A 25,014-nucleotide genomic window follows, 5' to 3' on the forward strand; every position below is an offset into this window, starting at 1 on the left:
GGAAACCTAGATGTATCACAGTAAGACGAAAGAAATACCTCCCACAGGTGATCTTATTACAATCCTAATGGTAAACTGCCAAAGCATTCGCAACAAAGGGCAGAGTTTGAAGCACTTATGAAAAGCAGGGCAGATGTGGACTCTGACCACAATCTATTGGTTATGAACTGTAGATTAAAACTGAAGAATCTGCAAAAAGGTGGGAATTTAAGGAGATGGGACCTGGATAAACTGAAAGAACCAGAGGTTGTACAGAGTTTCAGGGAGAGCATAAGGGAACAATTGACAAGAATGGGGGAAAGAAATACAGTAGAAGAAGAATGGGTAGCTTTGAGGGATTGAAATAGTGAAGGCAGCAGAGGATCAAGTAGGTAAAAAGACAAGGGCTAGTAGAAATCCTTGGGTAACAGAAGAAATATTGAATTCAATTGATGAAAGTAGAAAATATAAAAATTCAGTAAATGAAGCAAGCAAAAAGGAATACAAACGTCTCAAAAATGAGATTGACAGGAAGTGCAAAATGGCTAAGCTCGGATGGCTAGAGGACAAATGTAAGGATGTAGAGGCTTATCTCACTAGTTGTCAGATAGATACTGCCTACAGGAAAATTAAAGAGAACTTTGGAGAAAAGAGAACCACTTGTATGAATATCAAGAGCTCAGGTGGAAACCCAGTTCTAAGCAGAGAAGGGAAAGCAGATAGGTGGAAGGAGTATATAGAGGGTCTACACAGGGGCGACGTTCTTGAGGACAATATTATGGAAATGGAAGAGGATGAAGATGAAGATGAAATGGGAGATATGATACTGCGTGAAGAGTTTGATAGAGCACTGAAAGATCTAAGTCGAAATAAGGCCCCGGGAGTAGTCAACATTCCAATAGAACTACTGACAGCCTTGGGAGAACCAGTCCTGACAAAAATCTACCATCTGGTGAGCAAGATGTATGAGACAGGCGAAATACCCTCAGACTTCAAGAAGAACATAATAATTCCAATCCCAAAGAAAGCAAGTGTTGACCGATGTGAAAATTACCTAACTATCAGTTTAATAAGGCTGCAAAATACTAAAGCGAATTCTTTACAGACGAATGGAAAAACTAGTAGAAGCCGACCTCGGGGAACATCAGTTTGGATTCCATAGAAATATTGGCACCCGTGAGGCAATACTGACCCTACAACGTATCTTAGAAGCTAGATTAAGGAAAGGCAAACCTACGTTTCTAGCATTTGTAGACTTAGAGAAAGCTTTTGACAATGTTGACTGGAACACTCACTTTCAAATTCTGAAGGTGGCAGGGGTAAATTACAGGGAGCGAAAAGATATTTACAATTTGTACAGAAACCAGATGGTAGTTATAAGAGTCGAGGGACATGAAAGGGAAGCAGTGGTTGAGAAGAGAGTGAAACAGGGTTGTAGCTCCCCGATGTTATTCAATCTGTATATTGAGCAAGCAGTGAAGGAGACAAAAGAAAAATTTGGAGTAGGTATTAAAATCCATGGAGAAGAAATAAAAACTTTGAGGTTCACCAATGACATTGTAATTCTGTCAGAGACAGCAAAGGTCTTGGAAGAGCAGTTGAACGGAATGGACAGTGTCTTGAAAGGAGGGTATAAGATGAACATCAACTAAAGCAAAATGAAGATAATGGAATGTAGTCGGATTAAGTCAGGTGATGCTGAGGGAATTAGATTAGGAAATGAGACACTTAAAGTAGTAAAGGAGTATTGTTATTTGGGGAGCAAAATAACTGATGATGGTCGAAGTAGAGAGGATACAAAATGTAGACTGGCAATGGCAAGGAAAACGTTTCTGAAGAAGAAAAATTTGTTAACATCGAGTATAGATGTAAATGTCAGGAAGACGTTTTTGAAAGTATTTGTATGGAGTGTAGTCATGTATGGAAGTGAAATGTGGACGATAAATAGTTTAGACAAGAAGAGAATAAAAACTTTCGAAATGTGGTACTACAGAAGAATGCTGAAGATTAGATGGGTAGATAACATAACTAATGAGAAGGTATTGAATAGAATTGGGGGAAGAGAAGCTTGTGGCACAACTTGACTAGAAGAAGGGATCAGTTGGTAGGACATGTTCTGAGACATCAAGGGGTCACCAATTTAGTATTGGAGGGCAGCGTGGAGGGTAAAAATCATAGAGGGAGAGCAAGAGATGAATACACTAAGCAGATTCAGAGGGATGTAGGCTCCAGTAGGTACTGGGAGATGATGAAGGTTGCACAGGATAGAGTAGCATGGAGAGCTGCATTAAACAAGTCTCAGGACTGAAGACCACAACAACAACAACAACAACAACAACATGAAAAGCAGTGGAGCTCACATAATACTAGCTACAGAAAGGTGGTTGAAACATGAAATTCATAGCAGTGAGATTTTGGAGGAAAATTTAAGTGCATATTGAAAGAACCGGCAAATGGGAAATAGAGGTTGGGTATTCATCGCAGTAGACAAGAAACTCAAATCCATTGTGGTAGAGATTGAAGCTGCATGTGAGATTTTTTGGGCAAGTCTCAGTACCAGGGGTCACCCACCCGACTCATCACCTGATGTAAACCAAAACTTTAGAGAAAACATCAGTTCACTTGTACAGAAATTCCCCAGTCATACTGTAATCACTGGTGGAAACTTTACTCATCCAAAAATTAATTGGGAAAATTACAGTTTTGTTAGTGGTGGGCATGATAAAGACATCCTGCGAAACTTTATTTACTAAATGTCTTCTCTGAAAACTGCCTAGAACAGACAGTTAGAACCCCACTCATGATGGATACATATTTGATCTAATGGCAACAAGTAATCCTGACATGTTTGAGGATGTCCACATCGAAACTGGTATCAGTGACTGTGACGCCGATGTGGCAACAATGATTACCAAAGTATAAAGGACAACTGAAACAAGCAGAAAGATAATGCTCAATAAACTAGGTAAAAAATCATTGGTGTCATATCTTAATGAGGAACTTGAAACTTTCAGCGCACGGCAGGAGCACGTAGAGGAACTTAAAAGAGTCACTGATCATGAACTGGATAGGCATGCGCCCAGTACAACTGTTCATAATGGGAGTGAACCTCCATGGTATACAGTCACTGTAAAAAAACTTCTTAAGTAATAGAGATTACTGCATAACAGGTGTAAAACTAAGTGTAGTGCTATAGATAGACACTGAATGAAATGTGTTTGGCTGTCAAGAGAGCAGTGCATGAGGTTTTTAAAGACTACCACAGCAGAATATTGTCAAATGACATTTCACAAAATCCAAAGAAATTCTGGTCATATGCAAAGTCTGTTATTGGCACCAAAGTTAGTGTCCAGTCCACATGGAATGAGACAGGAACTGAAATTTAGGATAGCAAAGCAAAAGCTGAAAAGCAAAACTATGTTTTCAAATGGTCCTTTACAAAGGAAAACCCAGGAGAACTGCCCCAATTTAATCCTTGTACCACTGAAATCGTAAAAACTGAACAAAGCTCCAGGGCCTGATAGAACCCCTGTCAGATTATATGTTGAATTTGTGGCCGAGATAGCCCCTCTTCTAACCACAATCTATCATAGATCCCTTGAACAAAAAACCATGCCCGTTCTCGGAAAAATGCACAGGTCACACCTGTCTACAAAAAGGGTAGCAGAAGTTAACCACAAAACTACCATTCAATATCCTCGAATCGATTTATTGTAGAATTGTAACATATTCTGAGCTCAAACATATTCTGAGCTCAAACATAATGAGGTATCTTGTACATAATATCCTCCTCAATACCAACCAGCGTGGGTTTCAAAAACACCGATGACATGAAATCCAACTTGCACTTTTGTCACATGATATACTGAAAGCTTTGGGTCAAGGTAATCAGGTAGGTACCATATTTCTTGAATCCTGAAAAGCGTTTGACTCAGCACCACAACTATATTTATTGTCAAAAGTATGATCTACAGGGTACCAAGTGATATTTGTAACTGGATTGAGGACTTTTTGGTAGGTAGGGTGCAGCATTTTATCTTGGATGGAGATTCGTTTTCAGATGTAGAAGTAACTTTGGGTGTACCCCAGGGAAATATGCTGGGACCCTTGCTGCTCATGTTGAATATTAATGAACTTACAGACAATACTAATAGTAAAATCAGGCTTTCTGCATATGATGCAGTTATCTATAATGAAGTACTATCTAAAAGAAACTGCATAAGTATTCAGTCAAATCTTGGTAAGATTTCAAAGTAGTGCAGAGAGTGGCAACTTACTTTAAAAGTTCAGAAATGTAAAATTTTGCACTTCACAAAATGAAAAAAATGTAGTATCCTATGACTATAATATCAATGAGTCACTGTTGGAATCAGCCAACTCATACAAATAACTGAGTGTAACACTTTGTAGGAATATGAAATGGAATGATCACACAGGTTCAGTTGTGGGTAAAGCAGGTGGAGACTTCAGTTTATCTGTAGAATATTGGGTAAGTGCCATCAGTCTATAAAATAGGTTGCTTGCAAATCACTTGTGCCACCCATCCTAGAATATTGCTCAAGTGTGTGGGACCCATACCAAGTAGGACACAAAGAGGATATTGAATGTATACAGCAATTGGCAGCATGAATGGTCACAGGTTTGTTTAATCTGTGGGAGAGTGTCACACAGATACTGAAGGAACTGAACTGGAAGACATTTGATGACAGACAAACTATCCCAAGAAAGGTTATGAACAAAATTTCTAGAACCAGTTTTAAATGATTACTCCAGGAATATTCTACAACCCCTATGTATTGCTCACATATGGATCATGAGGATAAGATTAGAATAATTACTGCATGCACAGAAGATTTCAAACAATTATTTTTCCTGCACTCCATATGTAAATGGAACAGAAAGAAACACTAATAACTGGTACAATGGGATGTATTCTCTGCCATGTACCTCACGATGGTTTGGAGAGTGTAGATGTAGATTACCACTTCCACTTGGACATGTGTCCTGTGACCAGAGGGGCACTCTTAGAACATTTGTTTAGTGCAAAATGCATACTTTACGAGTTTATGGCTCTATTCATGTATAAATTATATTTGTACATGTAATGCTTTGCAAAATATAGTATTCTGAAAACAAATGAATCATTTATAGTAGTGCTGTACATTACACAAATAAAACTTTATCAAATACTGATAGCAAAAATGACAACCTGAGTGCTAAGTTTAGTGATAATAGATGTGTCACTATATTATTTTCCAACACTGATTTCAGAACAGAAAAGAGGATTGGGATTTAATTTTTAGCTACCAGCAATATTATTAAGGATTAATTCCAAGCTTGAACTGGAAAAGTATTGATGTAAGAAATCAGCTGAAGCAACTTTAAAGGAAGCAGCATTCATATGAAGAGATGAAAAGCCTAAATCAGTATGTCAGATGTGCACCTGAACACAGTTCCTAGCGATTTGAAACTGCTTCATGTCACTCAGTAATACCAGTTGACTTAAATCATCAAGTGCAGAATAGCAATAAAATATTATAATTAGAAATGTTATTTCAATATGAGAGTTGTTGTGCTACTTCTTACCTTTGACTCGCAACAATCGCGGTAGTACAAAAAAGATATTGTTACAGTTTTCTGAGAGTTTAATTGATTTAAATATAAAAGTGCTAGTACGGGATAAGGAAATTACATCCCAGTATTAGTGGAGTTTTGGCTGAGAACATTCACACATGCTTGACACTAATACTGTCACAAATATTGGTTAACTTTCTGTCATCGATACACTGTAGCACACTGAGTTGTGAAATATTTGGAGGGAAGTGAGTATTCACATTGACTTGCAGTTATTTCTCCCACATAAAAAATGTAAGGGTTTTTGTGTTTTTTTTTTTCCCCCAATGTGTTTGAAATAAAGTTCTTCACCAATGTGTACCGCCACTTATCATCCATAGCAGCAAAACAAGAACTTTAGATGTGCACACCGTCTAAAATTGAGTCCCTTATAGGGGAATGGGAATAACTAAGAAGGATACAAATGTATAATTAGTTAAGAAAGCACCAAAGATTTGTGGGTATTATAGTAACTGCCATGAAATTTATGTGAAGGAGGCTGGGGCATATAGCCATAGGGACTAACAAAAAATGGATTAATTAAATTCTTTTCAGTACTATCCACGAGGAGGATCTGGTGAAAGATGAGAAGGCATTACTGGACAGACAGGAAAAACATGGATATGTAAACACTATGGATGTAATACGCGAAGAAGTTTTAAAACAGCCGTTTTCCAACAGTGAATGAGGATTGTTTGATGATGATTAAAGTAACAAGCCTGGTATCTGGAAACCCTACAAATGTATATGTATATGTGATATGTATATGTGATAATACAAGCACTATGATCAACTCTTTGTTCACAGATAATAGATTGATTTCCCAGAATGCATTCTCACTCTAGCAAAAATTAAGCTGTGAGGATCAATCATGAGTTGTGCTTGGATAGTTCACTCAGTAGATCACTTGCCCACAAAATATGAGGTGCTGGGTTCAAGCCCTCATGCAGCACACACTTTTAATCAGCCAAGAAGTTTCATATTGACTTCCAATTGCAATGAAGTGCTGGACATCCAACTTATTACACAAATTCCATCAAAATTAACATTCAGTTCTCCTACAATGGTGTAAACAACTCTTATCGTTAGTTTCATTCATCAACTTCATACAAAATATATTATTAGCCATAAAAAGTGAAACAACAGAGCCATAATTGATGAATCTCACATAGGTCTTAGTTTGGTATGCGGTCTTAGATCATAGTACATCTACAACAAGTCTTTTGGCTCCCAACACAACAAGTACATTTAAAAGGAGCAACAGCTCCAATTCAGTGAGTCCAGGACATGTAAATGATATTAATGTTGTGAACACATGTTTACGAATTGTTATGAAATGTGAAGAGGTTCGCAACATACACTGAAAGGGTTCCACATTAATATTTATTGTCATCCTCAATATACTCCCCTCCTCTATCCCTACAACACACCATGTGAATTTTCCACTGATGGAAACAGTCTGGAAGTCTTACTCACTTCCACTAATGGAAACAGTCTGGAAATCTTGCTTAGTGAGCTCCTTGATGACACTTGCTACTTTTTCTTTCACTGCTTCAACAGAGTGAAATCTTGATTCTTTTAATACTGATCTGACATTGGGAGACAGAGAAAAGTCACATGGCGCTCGGTAGGGTGAATAAGTTGTGGTCTAACAATGGGACGCTCTACTTCACTACAAACTTCTTAACAGATAATGCGGCATGAGCCGGTGCATTGTCTTGATGCAAAACCCATAACTTGTTCTTCCACAATTCTTGTCATTTTTTCCCTTATTTTCTCATGGAGTTTTCAGAACATCAAGGAAGTAATACTGATTAATAGTATGACCTTCATGTACCCAATGAAGGAACACAATTCCACAAATATTGAAGGAAAAAAGAAAAAAAAAAGTCCTCATGACTTTGAAATTCGATTTGCTCATTTGACCTTTTTTCACTCTCGGGGAAGTTGGGTACTTACAGTGCGTAGACTGTTGCTAAATTTCTGAATCATAAGTGAAAAACCAAGATTCATTACATATTATCACTGTTTATACGAAATCAGAATCATTTTCAATGATAATCAAAGTTTAGTACAAACATTTTTGTAAACCCCTTTCTGTTTGATTGACTGAATTTTTGGCACCAGTTTCATGCTTGTCCCATGTTAAATTATGTAAAATTTGCCTTATGCACTCTTTGTCAATTCCTGCAGTTTCAGCAATTGGTTGAATACTCAACCAATGGTAAGATCAAATCAGATTACCTACTTTTGTGATATTTTCATCCATTATTGAGGTTGTGGGCGTCCCATGCATCAGTCATCTTCAGCATCTTCTCTGCCAAATTGGAAATGTTTGAACCACTCAAAAACACACGTACATGATAGTCGGTCTTCACCTTACTCTTGTTTTAATTAAAGATATGTTTCAGTAGCAGTTCTTTTTGGAAGTTTCAGGTGAAACTTCATGATAATTTGCTGTTCTATTATTACATGTATCAGTTGTCCAGCAAAATAAAATAACACTTCTTATGCAAATGATGGCCATGGCACAATGTTTTGTCTACAGACACCAGGGATACTGCATTTGTAGCAAATGCATACGTATTCTGCGACAGCATCAGGCCCTTTATTTTATAGCCATGCACAGGTGGATGTACAGAGTGATTATAATTGAAGTTAAACTTTCAAACTGCTGTAGAAATAACACCAGAATGACGTCAAATTGTAACGGAATACTATCGGAGAAGGGGAAAAACGTATAGCAGAAGAAAAATAAATAGTTACAAAATGTAGCAATAGATAGTGCTGTAAGAATCAAAATTTAATAGTGGTTGACTACAAATAACAAACTAATCATATTACAATGACTAAGGCGTACGTGTGTGATACTGTTAGTTATGTAAGCCCATCCATCACTGAAAGGTCATATCACACCGGATGGGATAAATCAGTTTTTAATTGTACCGAGGCCAAAAACCGCATAAAAAGCATCACTCACATTGGTTTTTAATTGTCCTGAGGCCAAAAACCGTATAAAAAGCATCAATCAAAATCAAATCGGATAATTAATTTCCTTGTGACTGGAGCAAACCATGTTCAATATGCTGCCCACTTTTTTCTGCAACAAGTTGAAATCGAGAAACAGCATGTTCCACAACTGACTGAATTGTTTCCGGGGTCACGTTCAGAATGTGTTGCCCCATGCGTCCCTTCACTGCAGCTAAGTTTGCAATTGGAACACTGAACACAACATCTTTCAGATAGTCCCCACAGCCTGAAGTCACACGGATTAAGATCAGGTGATCAGGATGGCCAGGCTGTAGGGAAATGGTGGCTGATAATTCTAGCACTTCCGAAATGGCGCTTCAGCAGAGCAGCTGCTTAACTGGATTTGCAATGTGCAGAGGTGTGCCATCTTGCATAAAAATCATCCCATCCACACATCCACGCTGTTGGAGAGCTGGAATGATACGGTTATGCAAAAGACACTCTTATCGTTTACCAGTGATGGTACAGGTAACAGGACCAGAAACACCTGTCTCTTCGATAAAATATGGCCCTATGATAAATGATGCCATAAATCTGCACCACACAGCGACCTTTTCAGGATGAAGTGGTACTGGTTGATTTGCATGTGGAGTTTCTGATTCCCATATTCATCAATTCTGTGTATTGACATATCCTGTCAGATGGAAGTGGTCTTCATCTGTCCACAGAATCTTCCACTGTCAATCACTGTCCACTTCCATGCGAGCACGAAATTCTAAAGCAAAGGTTTCTCTTGCTGGCAGGTCAATACGAAACAAGTCGTGCACATGGGTAATTTTGAATAGATAGCAAAGAAGGATGTTTTACAGGATTTTATGCACTGTTCTCACAGGTATGTTCAATGTTCGGGCAATTCTCCGTGCACTACACGTGTGCACACCACCACTCATCTCCTCCTGCATTGCTGGGGCCACTGCTTCCACTGACATCAAATCAATTCGTTTCCTCCCTCTACCAGGTTGCACACCAAAAGAAACTATCTTTTCAAATCCGAATCATTTTCGCCAGATCCACGGCATTCATTGAACCAACTGTTTTTTTCAAACCCTTCAGTGTCAGGAACTTATGCAGAGCAACGTGGGTAGTCATCATTCTTGTAATACAGCTTTACAAGCAGAGTGTGATCCTGCATTGAGACAGTCATGGCGAACATTGCAGACACAAAAGCCATGTACCCAGCGTGTTTATACCAACTTCAATGGGTCGTGCCCATGATAGGTGTTTTTATTTACATATTCTGACACATACAGCATCATCTACTGATCAATTTTCACACTGTTTTTTCTTCTGCCATACATTTTCTTCCTCCTCTGATAATATTCCGTTGCAATTTGAGATCATTCTGACCAGTGGTGTTATTTCTACAGTGTTTTGAAAGTTGAATTTTAATTATCACCTTGTATTTGAGTGCCACTGTGGCTGTGTATTAAATTGGAGAAAGTGTAATAGCTCGAAACTTAGGAATGTCTCTGTGATGTTATGCTTCTTTATTTGTCACTCAGAAATCTTAGGCTGTGTAACCTCGAAGATATGGTGCTAATGACAAAATACCTATGCAATCACACATCAATAATCAATAGGCAAGTGGTTGCCTTTTCTCATTTTTGTTTGTTATTTTCATTTTGGTATTTCTGTTATTGTAATAAAAGTAATTAGATGTTCTTGCCTTTCTTCTAAGTGCTCAAGTCCCCCTGATTGCAGTATATTGTTCATTAAATGCATTGCCTGTTGAAAAACACCCAAAAGAAAATCCTCACAAGAGACAGGTATGCAATTTTTGTACATTATTTCATTTATTGCAGCCATTGCCAGCATTCCAACACTATGGCCTTCATGTGCAGATGAAGCCTAAAAAGAAAGAAAAAAAGAATTATGGTGTTAATGTTATTGTATTACACAAAAAATTAATTTTTCTCAATTCTTCAGACAAATAAATGGTACATATTTCCCAGTAATAAGAGCAACAACAACATTGATGATAATTAATAGACAATTTCTGAAATTTAACATGAGATATGTTAAACTTAGAATCTGTTCCCTTGGCTGAACTGAGCCATACAGGCAAGCGTTAAGTTTCTATCTGGCAGCACTTCCATCTTCTCTTCCTAATTTCACAGAGGTTGTCAGACATCCATACTTTCCTGGATAATCACCCCACGAAGGAAGGATGTCTGAGTATATGGGCTTCTTCCATAATTCATTTTTCACTTTACAGAGAAGTGTAGACCACTATTTAATTCTGAAGAATACCTGCACATTGTGACTCAGTCATTATCACTTTCCTTTCTTCTAGTGGTGTCTGTCCACTGGAGCATGCAGAACGTCTTTACCATTCAGGAATACAGAGAGAGAGAGAGAGAGAGAGAGAGAGAGAGAGAGAGAGAGGGGGGGGGGGGGGGGGGGGGGGGGTGGAACAGCTAACAGGAAGGTGTTGTGGTATTATATGTGCTTATTTATTTTCTTCTGTGGTCAACTAATGTCAGTTTTCTTGTCCTCTTTGACTAATTCCAAGTAACTGCTTACTTTTGGGGCTTTTTGGGTGTTAATCAGTAAAATCTGAATCAACTGTTTACTTTAGTGCTGCAGTTTAATCTAAATGGACACTTTCAACATTTAAATTTGCAATTAATTGATTTGTGAACTACCTTACATGAACATAATGTGCTGAATATAAAATCAATTAGCATCTCTATTTGGGGCAAAATTGGCAGTATACTAATAACCCAACAGATGCTTCTTGTAAAAAGCAACAACAAAGTTTATTCCTTGAGAGTGACTGGCTTTTCTCTGCCTTATCACATGATGGTTAGATAAGAGCCAATTTGCAATAACAAACAGTAATGATGTGCTCACAGGCAGGAACTAAAAAGAAACACAATGGAAGAAATTAACATAAATTCAACATACAACCAGCAAATACTAAGTTTTTCTCACTTGCAGCTATTGTGCAATACGCTAATTGAACAGCTGTTTCTATATGACACATTCTGTGAGGTCATGCCAAATGCTTCTCAATCATGTTACGCAATTTTTTTGTTCCCTCAAATTAGGGTCCATTATATGTGGAAGGCAGAGGTCCAGGTTCAAGTCACAGTCTACCACATAGTTCTAATCTGCTAGGAGGTTTTCACTTCTTTCTTTTACCTACCAAAGTTTTTTTGAGGACATAAAATTTCATGCTGTAATCCTTCACAAGAAAGAGGTAAGATTGCAGTTGGGCTCCAGAGCCTTGAAACGGTGGTCGTGTGTGTGTGTGTGTGTGTGTGTGTGTGTGTGTGTGTGTGTGTGTGTGTGTGTGGGCGCGCGCGCTATTTCAGAAGAAGGACTCCATCCAAAAGCTTAATATTTTAGCAGTCTTTTTCACTGTGTCTGTCTGTGACTCAACGCCTCCTCTATGTGGTGTATAGCAGCCTATTCTTTTTGTATTGTTGTTATTCCACTGAGGACTTCCAATTGTTTGATACTTTAAATTTTGGAATTTGTAGGAGAAGATAAAACAGAATGAAGGTCACAGTTTCGTATCATGGTTATTAGAGATGGCATACTAGTTCAGTAGGACAGGGATGAAATGAAAACAGTCCTGACCTACTCAAAGGTATCATCCTGACATGTGATTCAAACACTTTATAGAACTGATAGAAAAACTAAATCTAGGTACTTTGATGGGAACATTAGCTTCAGACCTACAAGAGTCTAGTACTGTCCAGTTTCCACTTTGATTAGTGTGGAGAAGATAATGTTGAATATTTTGGAAACATCTCTCTTCTAGATACATACGCTGAACAGTAAGCAGAACACCCACAGTGTTGAAGTGAAATCACCCCACACAACACAAACACAACTTATCAGAGCCATAACCCCCAAACTCCATACAGTTCTGCACTGAATATTGTGAATTTATTGGCAGCCATATCTAGGGACACATACAGGGTCTACAACAGATCACTAAGAGAATCTTAGTGTTTAGAACCATTCGTGTACATTACTTTATCATCACACATCTCACTTAAAACACAGTACAAAATTTTTTTAAAAAAAAATTTGATTATCTTTTCAAAATACTTAAAGCTGCCGGAAATTTCACTCTGCTTCTGCAGAATCCAGAGTATTAAGGACATTAATGTGCTAATGGAATAAATTTGTAAAGAGGAGGATCTGCTTATTGCAGACAGCAAGGCTGTTAATGCTGTCTAATCGAGCACAGACACTGTGTAATCTAGAAGAGGAAAATAGAACATTAAATGTATCCACTCCAAGTGCTACTCGTTTTGCCTTCCACAAATCTCAAATAACCTTATTGTTAGCTAATAATGAAATCCTGCTCCAATGATGGACAAGTAGCAGTAAGGGAACATTGGTGATTATGGAACAGACACATACTCCATGCAAAACAGATTAGGATTAACTACTACTGGATGGGAAGCTGTGTCGTCCAACATGGTACAGAGGTTGATTATGGAATTGGGTTTACTAGCACCTTTTAGCCAAACAACAACTGTCATCACGCACAGTGCCTTTGATTTGGACGTGTGTTGTTTTCACTGTTGTATACAATTTGTATTCCTCATAAAACAACACCTGCTACAACTCTCTTGTTAAAATCTATTTGAAAGAATACCACTGAATCAAAACTTGAAAAAATAATTGGGGAAGGGAAATTTTATGAGGAAAGAAATCTATGCAAGCCTAATTTGAGCAGCTGGCAATATTGTTCATCCATTTAGAGTCAGGTCTCTCCAAAGTAAAAGATGACACACAGTGTTATGCACATAGGAAAGCCTATTGCATTTCCACTTCTTACACACAGGTTATCAAACTTGGAATGGCTCTTCTAGAATTTCCCAGCAGAAGATCTTTCCTTCAGTGTAGGTCATCAGTCAGAGGTCCAATAGCAATGCAGTCTACAGTCTTTTCCTATGTAGCTTGTGAAGACAACTCCAAGATAACTTACTATGACAAATTTGGAAAGTTTAATATCAGCTAAAGTCAGCTATGCGGTGGCCAAGAGAATTTATTTAGTGCCTAATTTTGGTTGCTGCAACATGCTGCATGAGATCTGATCATTTCCCACTGAAGTCTTTTGAACAGCAAGTGATGAATGTGGTTTCTATATGGAGAAATAATAAACTGCATTCCTCAATGTTGCTCAAAAAGATCAACTTACAAGAAAACATCAATTTTACTTCACATTTTAAGAAGGATAAGGCACACTTGCAAGACATCAGCCCCATCAATCCATAGTACGCAGGTATGACCTTCTGAAAGAACAGCTTTCAAATTTTTGCAAAAACCAGTTGTATTTATCTCAAGGAACACATAATATGTCAAAGTAGTACACACACACACACACACACACACACACACACACACACACACACAATATGTTCAGAAAAGCAGAGCAACTTGAACGATTAGGGAAGGGACATTCATATTCACATTCACAGGACATGTACATTAGCACGTTCTGCAGAAATGAATAGCATTTCAGTCACCTTGGTTTAGCAAGTGACCTGCTGCCTAATAGGCAGAGGATCTGCCATGGACCCTGATAACGTGTTCCATGCGTGATGGCATTGATGTGTATATGACTATACGATGCAAATGACATCCTGTGGTATAGCTATCCATGCTGGATTCATCTGTGGTGGCCGGCACTGGGTCACAGTTCTGCACCTGTCATTATCACCATATCGCAAACATTTTCGGTTGGTGACAAGTCTGGTGATCTGGTGGGCCAGGGAAAAACGCTGACATCTTGTGACACCAAGAGGGCACATGTTTGTGCAGCAGCATGTGGTTGCACATTGGCTTGTTGAAAAATGGTGTCTAGTGTCGCGCAGAATGGGTATGGGTACAGGTCACAGGATGTCGACACATCGACACAGAGAGGGGTTGGGTTGTTTCGGGGGAAGAGACCAAACAGTGAGGTCATCGGTCTCATCGGATTAGGGAAGGGCGGGGAAGGAAGTCAGCCGCACCCTTTCAAAGGAACCATCCTACCATTTGCCTGAAGCGATTTAGGAAAAATCACGGAAAACCTAAATCAGGATGGCCAGACGCGGGACTGAACCGTCGTCGTCCCGAATGCGAGTCCAGTATGCTAACCACTGCGCCACCCACATATAGGTCACACTGGTCACAGCGTCCTGGACGTGCACCAACTGTGATTTGTGGTTGTACCCAATAGTACTCCTTACCATAGGACCTCGAGCTGTAGCTGCATGTCTTGTACAAATGCAGTCACTGTGATGTCACTCCACTTGGCTGCAGCGAACCAAAATGGGTCATCATTTTCAAACAAACAGAATCTGGATTCACCCAAAAACAGTATTTGATGCCATTCCTGTCCACAGCAAAGTCATTCCATACAACACTGCTGTCTAGCATGTTTCTACACATTTGTCAAAGGTAGGTGGAGAAGTGGACGACACACACACAACCCATGCCATAATAAACAGCAACAGACTGTCACCCTTCATAGTGTGTGATGTGTTCCACTGTTGCTCCAGGGCCAAGGAGGACACACATCTGTCCTGCAATGCCATTAGGATGAGATGTCGATCTTCTTGGGAGGTTGGCTGAGCAGTGTGACCTGACCCATCTCATAGTGTTCTACGGCCTTTGGTGAACCGTTCTGCACACACCCATTGCACTGCTGAGACACTTGGTCCTACATGAGCAGCAGTTTCCCAGATGGATGCATCACATTCTCTCATGCCAATAATGCGCCCTCTTTCAAACACTCTGATTTCATGACACGGTTCACACATACATCTGCGAGGTATCCTTTATGTCTGCTCAAGTCACACCTTTGGCTTACCACGAAAACAAGAGTCGCAGGCACATTTTACCGGTGGGTGGTGTTGCGCCACGATGTTGACCTTGAACCCGTGGGCTGACATGGTTCAAATGCTAATCATTTCTGTAGAACATACTAATGTACATGTCCTGTGAAAATGAATGTCCTATCTCTAGTCATTCAAGGTGTTCTGTTAACCTCAAAATCAAAATGAATAAAGCTAAGCACTGAAGAACTATTATGAAATGAAGTTAGTGATTTTTGATTGACAGTTTAATCACGCTGCTGACATTGAGGAATTGTGCATCTCCTGCAAATGTACAGGGTGTCCCACTCAAATCTCCCTAATTTCAAGGATCCAGGAGAGAAAAACCACAGTAGATACAACAATTAAAAATGAACCACATTCTAGAGCACCTCAAAGAATTTATATTCCCGCATCAGAAATGCCAAGTGTTGTCACCAGAGTGCAGCATAGTTGCATGAAGAGAAAATGGCAACTCCACAGCAGTGCTTGTAAGCAGTAATGTGGTTTGCAGAAACAAAATCGCTGATTACTGTGCAAAGAAATTAGCGTTGTGTATATGAATGTGATCCACCTGATGTGAAAACAATTAAGGAATGGTATAAGAAGTTTCTGGCAACAGGAAGTGTTCTGAAACATTCTGGCGGTGCACATTACAGCGTTTCAGAAGAGACAGTGGAGGACATCAGACAAACGTTTCTAAGAAGCCTATGTAAGCCAATCTGTCATGCATCTAGGCAACTTGATGTACCTCAATCAACATTGTACTGTGTAGTTCACCAGTGTCTTCGTATGTGTGCTTACAAAATGCAAATTCTGCAACATCTGATGCTGAACGACAAACCACACTGACAACAATTTGCTGTGGATATGCTGCAGCGTATTGATATGGATGCCAACTTCCTGAAAAGATGTTTATTCTCAGATGAGGCAACCTTTCATCTATCAGGAAGGGTTAATAGGCACAATGTTCAGATTTGGGGTTCACAAAATCTGCACGTTGTCATTGAACATGTTTGTGATAGCCCTAAACTGAACATATGGTGCAGGCTAATGCATGACAGGATTGTTGGACCGTTCTTCTTTGCGGAACAAACGGTGAATGGGTCAGTGTATCTGGATATGTTGGAGCAGTTTGTGTACCCTCAGATACAAGACTTGCAACCAAACATCATTTTTCAACAAGGTGGAGCTCCGCCGGATTGGTCAGCGGCTGTTCGCAAGTTCCTGGATAGGAAATTTCCCAATCGTTGGATCAGTCGCAGAGGACCCATTGCTTGGCCACCACGTTCACCCAACATTACGCCGCTTGATTTCTTGATGTGGGGATTCACGAAGGACTCCGTGTATGCGACCAAAGTGGATGATATTTCTACATTGCGACTTCGTATCACCAATGCGATTGGAACAATAACAGAGGAAATGTTACTAAGAACTTGGCAAGAAATTGAATTTGGACTCTATATTCTTTGAGATACAAATGGTTCACATGTAGAGGTGAACTGATGATAAATAAATATATTCTTTGAGATGCTCTACAATGTGGTGCATTTTCATTGCTATATCTACTGTGGTTTTTTTCCTGGGCCTTTGAAATCAGGGAGGTTTGAATGGGACACCCTGTACTTCACTTTCACAGTACAGCTTTAAAATCTAAAGAAAATAATGCACAACAGTGACTTAAATAATGAAATAGCAGCACTATTTCTATATCGGCACACTCATTTCATTCCTTTACAATGCATTTGTGAATCACAACAAAAAAATGTTCAAAGCAAAGAGATCTCTAGTAACACCTACAGGTTAGAAACTTTGCACTTTGACACAATGAAAGAAGCACGTTAGAAACATCAAAACAGTATTTCACAAATCTCTTATTCAATCCACAGTACAGTGCTTCGTGCTCACGCATACAGCAGCTGCAGCGGGGCAAAGCTAATAACAACCAGTGTGCCTGCATATTTAAAAGCTGTACTTTCTGGTGGTCATAACTGGATATTATCAGCATTAAGGTCCTGATTCCAGCATAGGGGCAACTGCTGGGGCGGATACCTTGCAAATATGCATTTTTCTCCTTAAATATGAGGTCAAGTCAGTGATGTTTCCTCATTAGTCCTTTTCGTCAATGCTCAAAGGTGGCATGATATTGGATTTTATGCTGTTGAAAAATAGTCCACCAGCTTCTGAATGGTGTGTGTGTGTGTGTGTGTGTGTGTGTGTGTGTGTGTGTGCGCGCGCATGCGTGCATGTGTGTGTGTGTTGCAACTGCTACAAATCGCCAAAATAGCTTTCCATATATTTGTGCCGCTCATGGGACAAATGACCAAGCTAAAAAACATATGTAACACAATATGAATTGTTTGAATTGTTATAGCAAATATTATTAATTATGTCTTTGCTGTTGTACTGTAAGAAAACATGTGTAAGGATGAGTGTGATGATTTTTTCAGAGGTAACTTGCTATTACTGCAGACATATGACAACGCTACACAGATGCGCATGTTAGTAATTCTGTACGATGTCACATTATGCATGTCAGAATCAATGGCATTATCTCTGATGCTTCATGTGGGATATTCTTCTCCTAATCCTGAGGTTTAAAGAGGGGCAGCACAGCACACACTTATCACCTGATGGAATGCTGCATGTGCTATCCTCAATACTGCTGCTCAGTCTGTTAATTCAAGGTAAACTATTTAGGCTTCTGGGTTTTATTTTTCCTTCATCCTTTCGACCAACTGTTTTTGTACCTTTTATGACAGTTTGTTATGCCAGAAGACAATCTTGGTGCATCTCACAACATTGTGACAGTGTTCAGTGAACTGTGTAAATATGTTCAGAATATGTTGTTATTTTGTACTTCCTATTAGTGAACATACTTGTTAAATTAACTTTTGTTTCCACAGTCATAAAACACTGGACAGGAGTCTTAAACAGAGGGAAAGACTCCTGTATGATACAGGATGTGATTGTAAAAATTAAACTTACAATAAACAGTCAGAACCTTGAGAGAGTTATCAGGGATGTGAATGTTGACCTGTGAATTATCAAAATGGTGACAGAATATACGACCAAAGCACAATCCACCTAAAACTCAAGATGATCTGGTTCACCATTCTAGGCTCAGTAGCCTAAAGTTCATACCATCTTTAATCCTAAATGGTATAAATGTAAATTTATCTTCCTCTACAAAGAGTCTACGAGTAATAATAGATGTAAATCTAAACAAGGGTGAACACATAGTTACAATGTGCAAGAATACATCAGCATCTCTCCACATCCTACAAAAATATAAAAAGCTTTTTTCTCTGGAAAAGAAATTTGTACAAATGCTTGTACTTCTAATGTATGATTACAGTAATGTTATTCTTCCAGCTCTTTCTCAGGAAATCTCATTGCACTTAGAGCTGGTGACTAATGCCTGCGTATGATTTATCTGTGATGTTCAAATTTTTGATTGATCTCATCATCACATGCCCAACTATCCTGGCCACATGCACACTACTGCAAAGTTTTCTACACATACTACCTTTTCTTGATTGCCTAGTGTTCCTGCCTTCAGTGCGGAAAGACCTGGGTTCCATTCCCAGTACTTCAGACTTTTTTCTGAGGTAGGGGTGCCTGGAATGCAGTCCTCTCGACCTTGCGAGGTCAAATGAGAACTGCTTGAATAAAGAAGACGCGATACCATCAGGATTCATTGAATGGCGATAAATGCCGGAGGGATTGGCCTACTTATCACTATAGATTGCCCCCAAATACTGCCTTGTAGTCAGCAGTCAGCCAGTCAGAACAGGCGTAAGGTCTTATTTGCGAGTGCTGTTTACATTTACTATCTCCTTTATTGTTTTATCACTGTATGCAGTCTCTCATATCTCTGCTCGATCTTAACATCCTTCTCGGAACACCACAGCAGAAACACTTATTCCTATCAGAGTAAAAATCTTTCAATCCTACTACAAACCCAGCAGATTTCTCCACGTCCTTTTCAGTAGCAATAGACCCAAATGTTGAATTATCCCTCTCACCCTATCAGAGCGCTAACTAAAATCTCCAGTTTCAAAAAACAGCTAATGATATATTTATTAAAAAAACAATACAGTAACGTCTTCACCTTTTCTGTACACACGCTTTATCCCATTAAAACTATGTAGGCCTACCCTTCTTTCCCACCAGGCCTCTCTCATTTCCTGGACCTTAGCTGGTACAGTCTATCTCAATCTCTCTCCCTCAGAACTCACTCTGGCTATTTTATTCCCATAAATACACTAATGGAAAACTATCATAACAGCAAAACTAATTAAAGCAGAGTAACGAAATTTTGAGAATACATTTGTCTGGGTGACATACGTAAGTGATTAACAATCCAAGATCACAGGTTGATGCGAGGGTGAGATAAGCCACTGCAAATGTGATATGCTGATACATTAATAACCTGTGTAACTGCCAGAATGTTGAATACAAGCAAGCAAATATACATGCATTGTGTTTTACATGTGTCGGATGTTAGTTTGTGGGATGGAATTCCATGCCTGTTGGACTTGGTCAGTCAATACAGGAATGACTAGTGCTGTTTGTGAATGACACTCGAGTTGTAATCCGGTAATTTTCCTTATGTGCTCAAGTGGAAACAGATCTCTTGATTAAGCAGGCCAAGACAACATGTCAACACTCTCTAGAGCATGTTGGGTTACAACAGTGGTATGTGGGAAAGCAGTATCTTGTTGGAAAACACAGCTTGGAATGCTGTTCGTGAATAGCAGCACAACAGATCGTATCACAAATTTGCAGTCAAGGTGCATGGGATAGCCATGAGAGTGCTCCTTATGTCGTACGAAATCACACCCCAGACCATAACTCCAGAGGTAGGTCCAGTGTGCCTAGCATGCAGACAGGCTGGTTGGAGGCACTCAACTGGTCTCCTCTTAAACAACACACATCCATCAGTGGCACCTTAGGCAGTTTCAGTTTTCATCAGAAAACACACAACAGGGCTCCACACTACCCCTCAATAAGCTCTTGCCTGATGCCAGTGAAGTTGCAAATGGCAGTCGGTTGGAGTCAGTGGAATGCACCCTATAGGGTATCTAATTCAGAGCTATCCTTGAAGTAACCAATTTGTAACAGTTCGTTGTGCTGCTGTGGTGCCAAATGCTGCTCAAATTGCTACAGCAGGTGCAGTATGACGCTCCAGAGCCAGACGTCGAACACAATGTCCTTCCCTTTCGGTACTGCCATGTGGCAGATGGAGCCCTGTCTTCTTGCGACTGAACATTCTCCTGACAACCTCTACCAGCCATCACTTACAGTGGCTACATTCCTGCCAAGCTTTTCTGCAGTACTGCAGAAGGAACATCCACTTTCTCATAGCTGTATTACACGACCTTGTTCAAAGACAGCGAGATGTTGATAATGTCTTCTTTGTCGTATTAAAGACATTCTTGACTAACATTAACTCACCATGTCCAATCTCAAAAGTAAATAATGGTTAACGATCGTTACAATATGCATTTAAAGCAAACCTGATTTGCATCCTCATAGTGGCACTACTGGTACCACTCTTATGCGTGTGGTGCAAAATTTGAAGAGACATCACATTTCCGATGCAGAAACACGTCTACCAACTTTCATTTATAACAAACAACTCTTTATTGGTGCTGTGATTTTTTTCTATCATGTGTGTTTTCGTATTTGATACTGTCACTATTATTATTATTTAGCAGCAGCAGCAGCAGGTGCAATAGTAGTAGTGAACCCTACCACCATCCTGCCCCCCACCCCTGTTCTCTCTCTCTCTCTCTCTCTCTCTCTCTTTTGTTATCATTACTATTATCAGCAGCAGCAGGAGGAGGAGGAGCAGGTGCAATAGTAGTAGTGAACCTTACGTGCACCCTCAACTACCCTTACATCCACAGAAAGATCCACAATCTATCACCTAAAAACTGATCCCGATATTATAATCCTACCTGCTGACAAAGGCTCCACCACCGTTGTTTGAACCATAAGGATTACCTGGCAGGACTCTGCCAGCTGTCATATTCATCCATCTACAAATCCTGCCACAGCAACCCCATTCCAGAAATACAGCAGGATTTCCAGTCTCCCCTCAAATCCTTAGGCCCATCCCAGAACCTCTCCCAAGAATCTCTCTCTCTCCCCACCCCGACCATTCACCACACTCCTACCTTCTACATGCTTCCTAAAGTCCATAAACTCAACCACCCAAGACACCCCATCGTGGCCGGTTACTGTGCTCCCACTGACAGAATCTCTGTCCTCATAGACCAACACCTTCGCCTATTAAACACAACCTACCCTCCCACATAAAAGATACCAACCATTTCCTCCACAGACTCTCCACAGTTTCTGTTCCTTTACCAAATGGTGTCCTGCTCTTCACTATTGATACCGCCTCCCTTTACACAAACATCCCTAAGCCCATTGCCTTACCACTATTGATCACTACCTTTCTCAACATCCGACGGATTGCAAACAAACAACCGCCTTGCTAGTCATCATGACCAACTATATCCTCACCCACGATTACTTCTCCTTTTAAGGCATTACCTTAAAAAAAAATCTGGGGTACAGCTATGGGCACACACATGGTACCATCCTATGTCAACCTATTCACAGGGTATCTAGAGCAATCCTTCCCAAACATCCAGAATCCCAAACCCCTCATATGATTCAGATTCATTGATGCCACATGCCACCTTCGTGATCTGGATGGAGGGTAAGGACACCCTGTTCATATTCCTCAAGAACCCAACACCTTCTCCTCCATTCACTTCACCTTGTCCTACCCTACCCATCGAACCACTTTCCTCGATGCTGACCTCCACCTCAATGATGGCTACATCAGTCCCTCTCTGTCCATATCAAACCACCATCCACCAGCAACACCTCCACTTCGACAGCTGCTACCCATTCCATACCAAGAAGTCTCTTCCATACAGCCTAGCCACCTGTGGCCATTGCATGTGTACTGACAAGTGGTCCCTCTCGAAATACACTGAGTATTTCACTGAGGCTTTCACAGATCGTAATTACCGTCCCGACACTGTACAAAAACAAATCTTCTGGGCCTTGTCTTTCCAGTCATCCAAGATCTCTCAAAGCCCCACCATCTGGCCACAGAGGAGCATTCCCCTCTTGACTCAGTACCACCCAGGACTGGAGCAACTGAATTATATTCTCCGCCGGGGTTTCAACTACCTCTTGTCGTGCCCTGAAATGAGAAGTGTCCTACCCACTATACTTGCCACTTCTTTCACAGTGGTATTCTGCCACCCATCGAACCTACACAATGTCCTCATCCATCCCTATACAACCCCTGATCCCAACCCCTTGCCTCACAGAGCACGTCCCTGTAATAGACGTAGATGCAAGACCTGTCCCATACATCTTCCCACCACCACTTATTCCAGTCCTGTCACAAAACCACCTATCCCATCAAAGACAGGGCTAACCAAGAAACAACTGGACCACCCTGTTGCTGAACACGCCACCAACATAATGCCCATTTCAATGACTGCTTCAAGCCTGTGTCATCTGGATCCTTCCCACTAACACCAGCTTTTCTGAATTTCACAGGTGGGAACTCTCCCTGCAATATATCTTCTGTTCCCATAGCTCTCCTGGTCTGAATCTTCTGTTAGTCATTGTCCTTACCCATCAGCCATTTCAATGCTCCCATTCCAGCATTACACAGCCCTCTATTCCTCCAATGCGCCCAGTCCCTTTACTTCTCTCCTTTTCCACTAGTCCCCCCCCCCCCCCCCATCTGACTTCCAAAATGCATCAAGCTGCCCCACTCTCCATCTTGTCCTGCATGCTCCCAGCAGCACTTTACTGTCCCCCACCCCTACATAGCTATCCCTCCCCCTCACCACCCCAGCCCAGCCTCTTCCTTCCTCCACACGGCTGCCTCTCCCACAATGCCCTGCTGCTCGCAATCTGGCTCCACCTGCCAGAGACTGTGTCATGCGTGTGAGTGTGTCGCGTGCGTGCGCGTACATGTGCGTGTGGTCTACTTTTGACATAGGCCTGTTAGCTGAAAGCTAACGTTCCGACTGTCTTTTCATTGTGCCGTTGCTAAATCAGTTAATAGGTGCAGAAAGGCAAAGTCATGTCATCTGTAACAGCTAGTGAAGCAATTGGTTGTTCCAATCAATCTTCAGGTTGTGGACAACTATACTTAACACATTACACTTTTAAAACTGAAATAATTTAATAGTTAGTTGCACCTTAGACTAATTTTCTTAAAGCTATGTTGTGTATGGCATATTTTTCACTCTTTTGTTCCTTCATTTATCTAGAACAGTTTTCATTACATGTACTTACTTTTAACAATAATTTACTTTTCACACCAAGTTAAGTAATGTTGCCAAAAAATTTGTTATTTCAAATCTCTTTTAACAGAGAATCTAATGCAGCTTAAAGAATCAATTTACCTACGCAAAATATACATAAAGTAGTACAAGAAAATGCCATCTGGCTTGTACATCCTGTAGTTACCTATAACATAAGTACTATGATAAAATGTCAGGGGTTTCTAATATTTCAATTTTAGTCTGTAATTATTGCAATGATTGTATTTTGTATTGAGGTGAGTAAAGAAAAATAAAAGTATAACAGCAAACTTACCTGTGTAATGCTAGCTAGTTGAAAAAGTGAGGCTACGAGATTTGGCGTAATGTACGATGAAATAGGAACCCAGGAAAGAAGATGTGTCAGTGCCTGTAAGGCCAGGCAACAAATTGTGTCGCTATCTGTGTCCAAACAGCTGTGGAACTTCCTTCCATTTCCAAGCACTGAACTCAGCAAAGAGCCTATTAAATTTAGAACACAAAAATAATTCACAAATATACAACAGCTCAAAAATGAAATATGCTTAGACTCTGACAGAAAGTATTTTTGGTAAACACGCTGTAGAAATACAACCTTCAATACAGTTAGTAGAGTAATGTACAAACATTTCAGCACACTAGCAATACTGCATGATAAGCGGGAAGTTATAGTTTAGTGACAGAAATGTATCTCTCACAGTACGCTTTTAATTCAGTTTGGGATTGGTTATATGACATGAATTTTTATTGTTGGGGAAAAATTTATCCACAATAATTCAGAAAGAAGAATTAAGTGGGTGCAAGTTCTAGCCAGAAGCTCTTGTAAATTCTGAATTTTATGTTTGCAGCCTTCAGGTAGTATAAGTAGGAGTTCAGAGACAAACAATTACAGTAGTCCAACAACAACATTATCATTCAAATACCTTGTTCTTGTATCTCCCTTGCCCTTTGACAATACTTATTTATCTCTGGATGAAATCCCTGACTGTATCAGCCTCAGCCTCTTGGTGTATTTATGATTCCAGCATCCATTTCTCAACCAATATCATTCGCACAGATGATTTTCAAAAAAAATTTCTACTTTACATTAACTTCCAATACAGACTGCTTTTAACATTTCCCCGAGTTTTATCTGCCACTGAACTGATCATATTTTTGCAACACCAGGACAAATATCACAGAGAGTTGCCAAGACTTCTACAGAATTTGGTTATCTC

At 39.9% G+C, this 25,014-nt stretch overlaps 1 protein-coding gene across 4 annotated transcripts in view; it reads right to left on the bottom strand.

Moving 5' to 3' along the window:
* Nucleotides 1–25,014, bottom strand: part of LOC124614660 (exportin-6-B) — a 305,273-nt gene that overhangs the window by 124,100 nt on the left and 156,159 nt on the right. For all 4 annotated transcript variants that reach the window (XM_047142962.1, XM_047142963.1, XM_047142964.1 and 1 more), the window contains 2 exons: nucleotides 24,096–24,280; nucleotides 10,289–10,470 (listed from right to left, as the gene is read on the bottom strand). In XM_047142962.1, the coding sequence (XP_046998918.1) occupies nucleotides 10,289–10,470; nucleotides 24,096–24,280 (367 nt within the window). The remainder of the gene's footprint in view (nucleotides 1–10,288; nucleotides 10,471–24,095; nucleotides 24,281–25,014) is intronic.

Source organism: Schistocerca americana, chromosome 1 (assembly GCF_021461395.2).
Source record: "Schistocerca americana isolate TAMUIC-IGC-003095 chromosome 1, iqSchAmer2.1, whole genome shotgun sequence".
NCBI classification, from domain to species: Eukaryota; Metazoa; Arthropoda; class Insecta; order Orthoptera; family Acrididae; genus Schistocerca; species Schistocerca americana.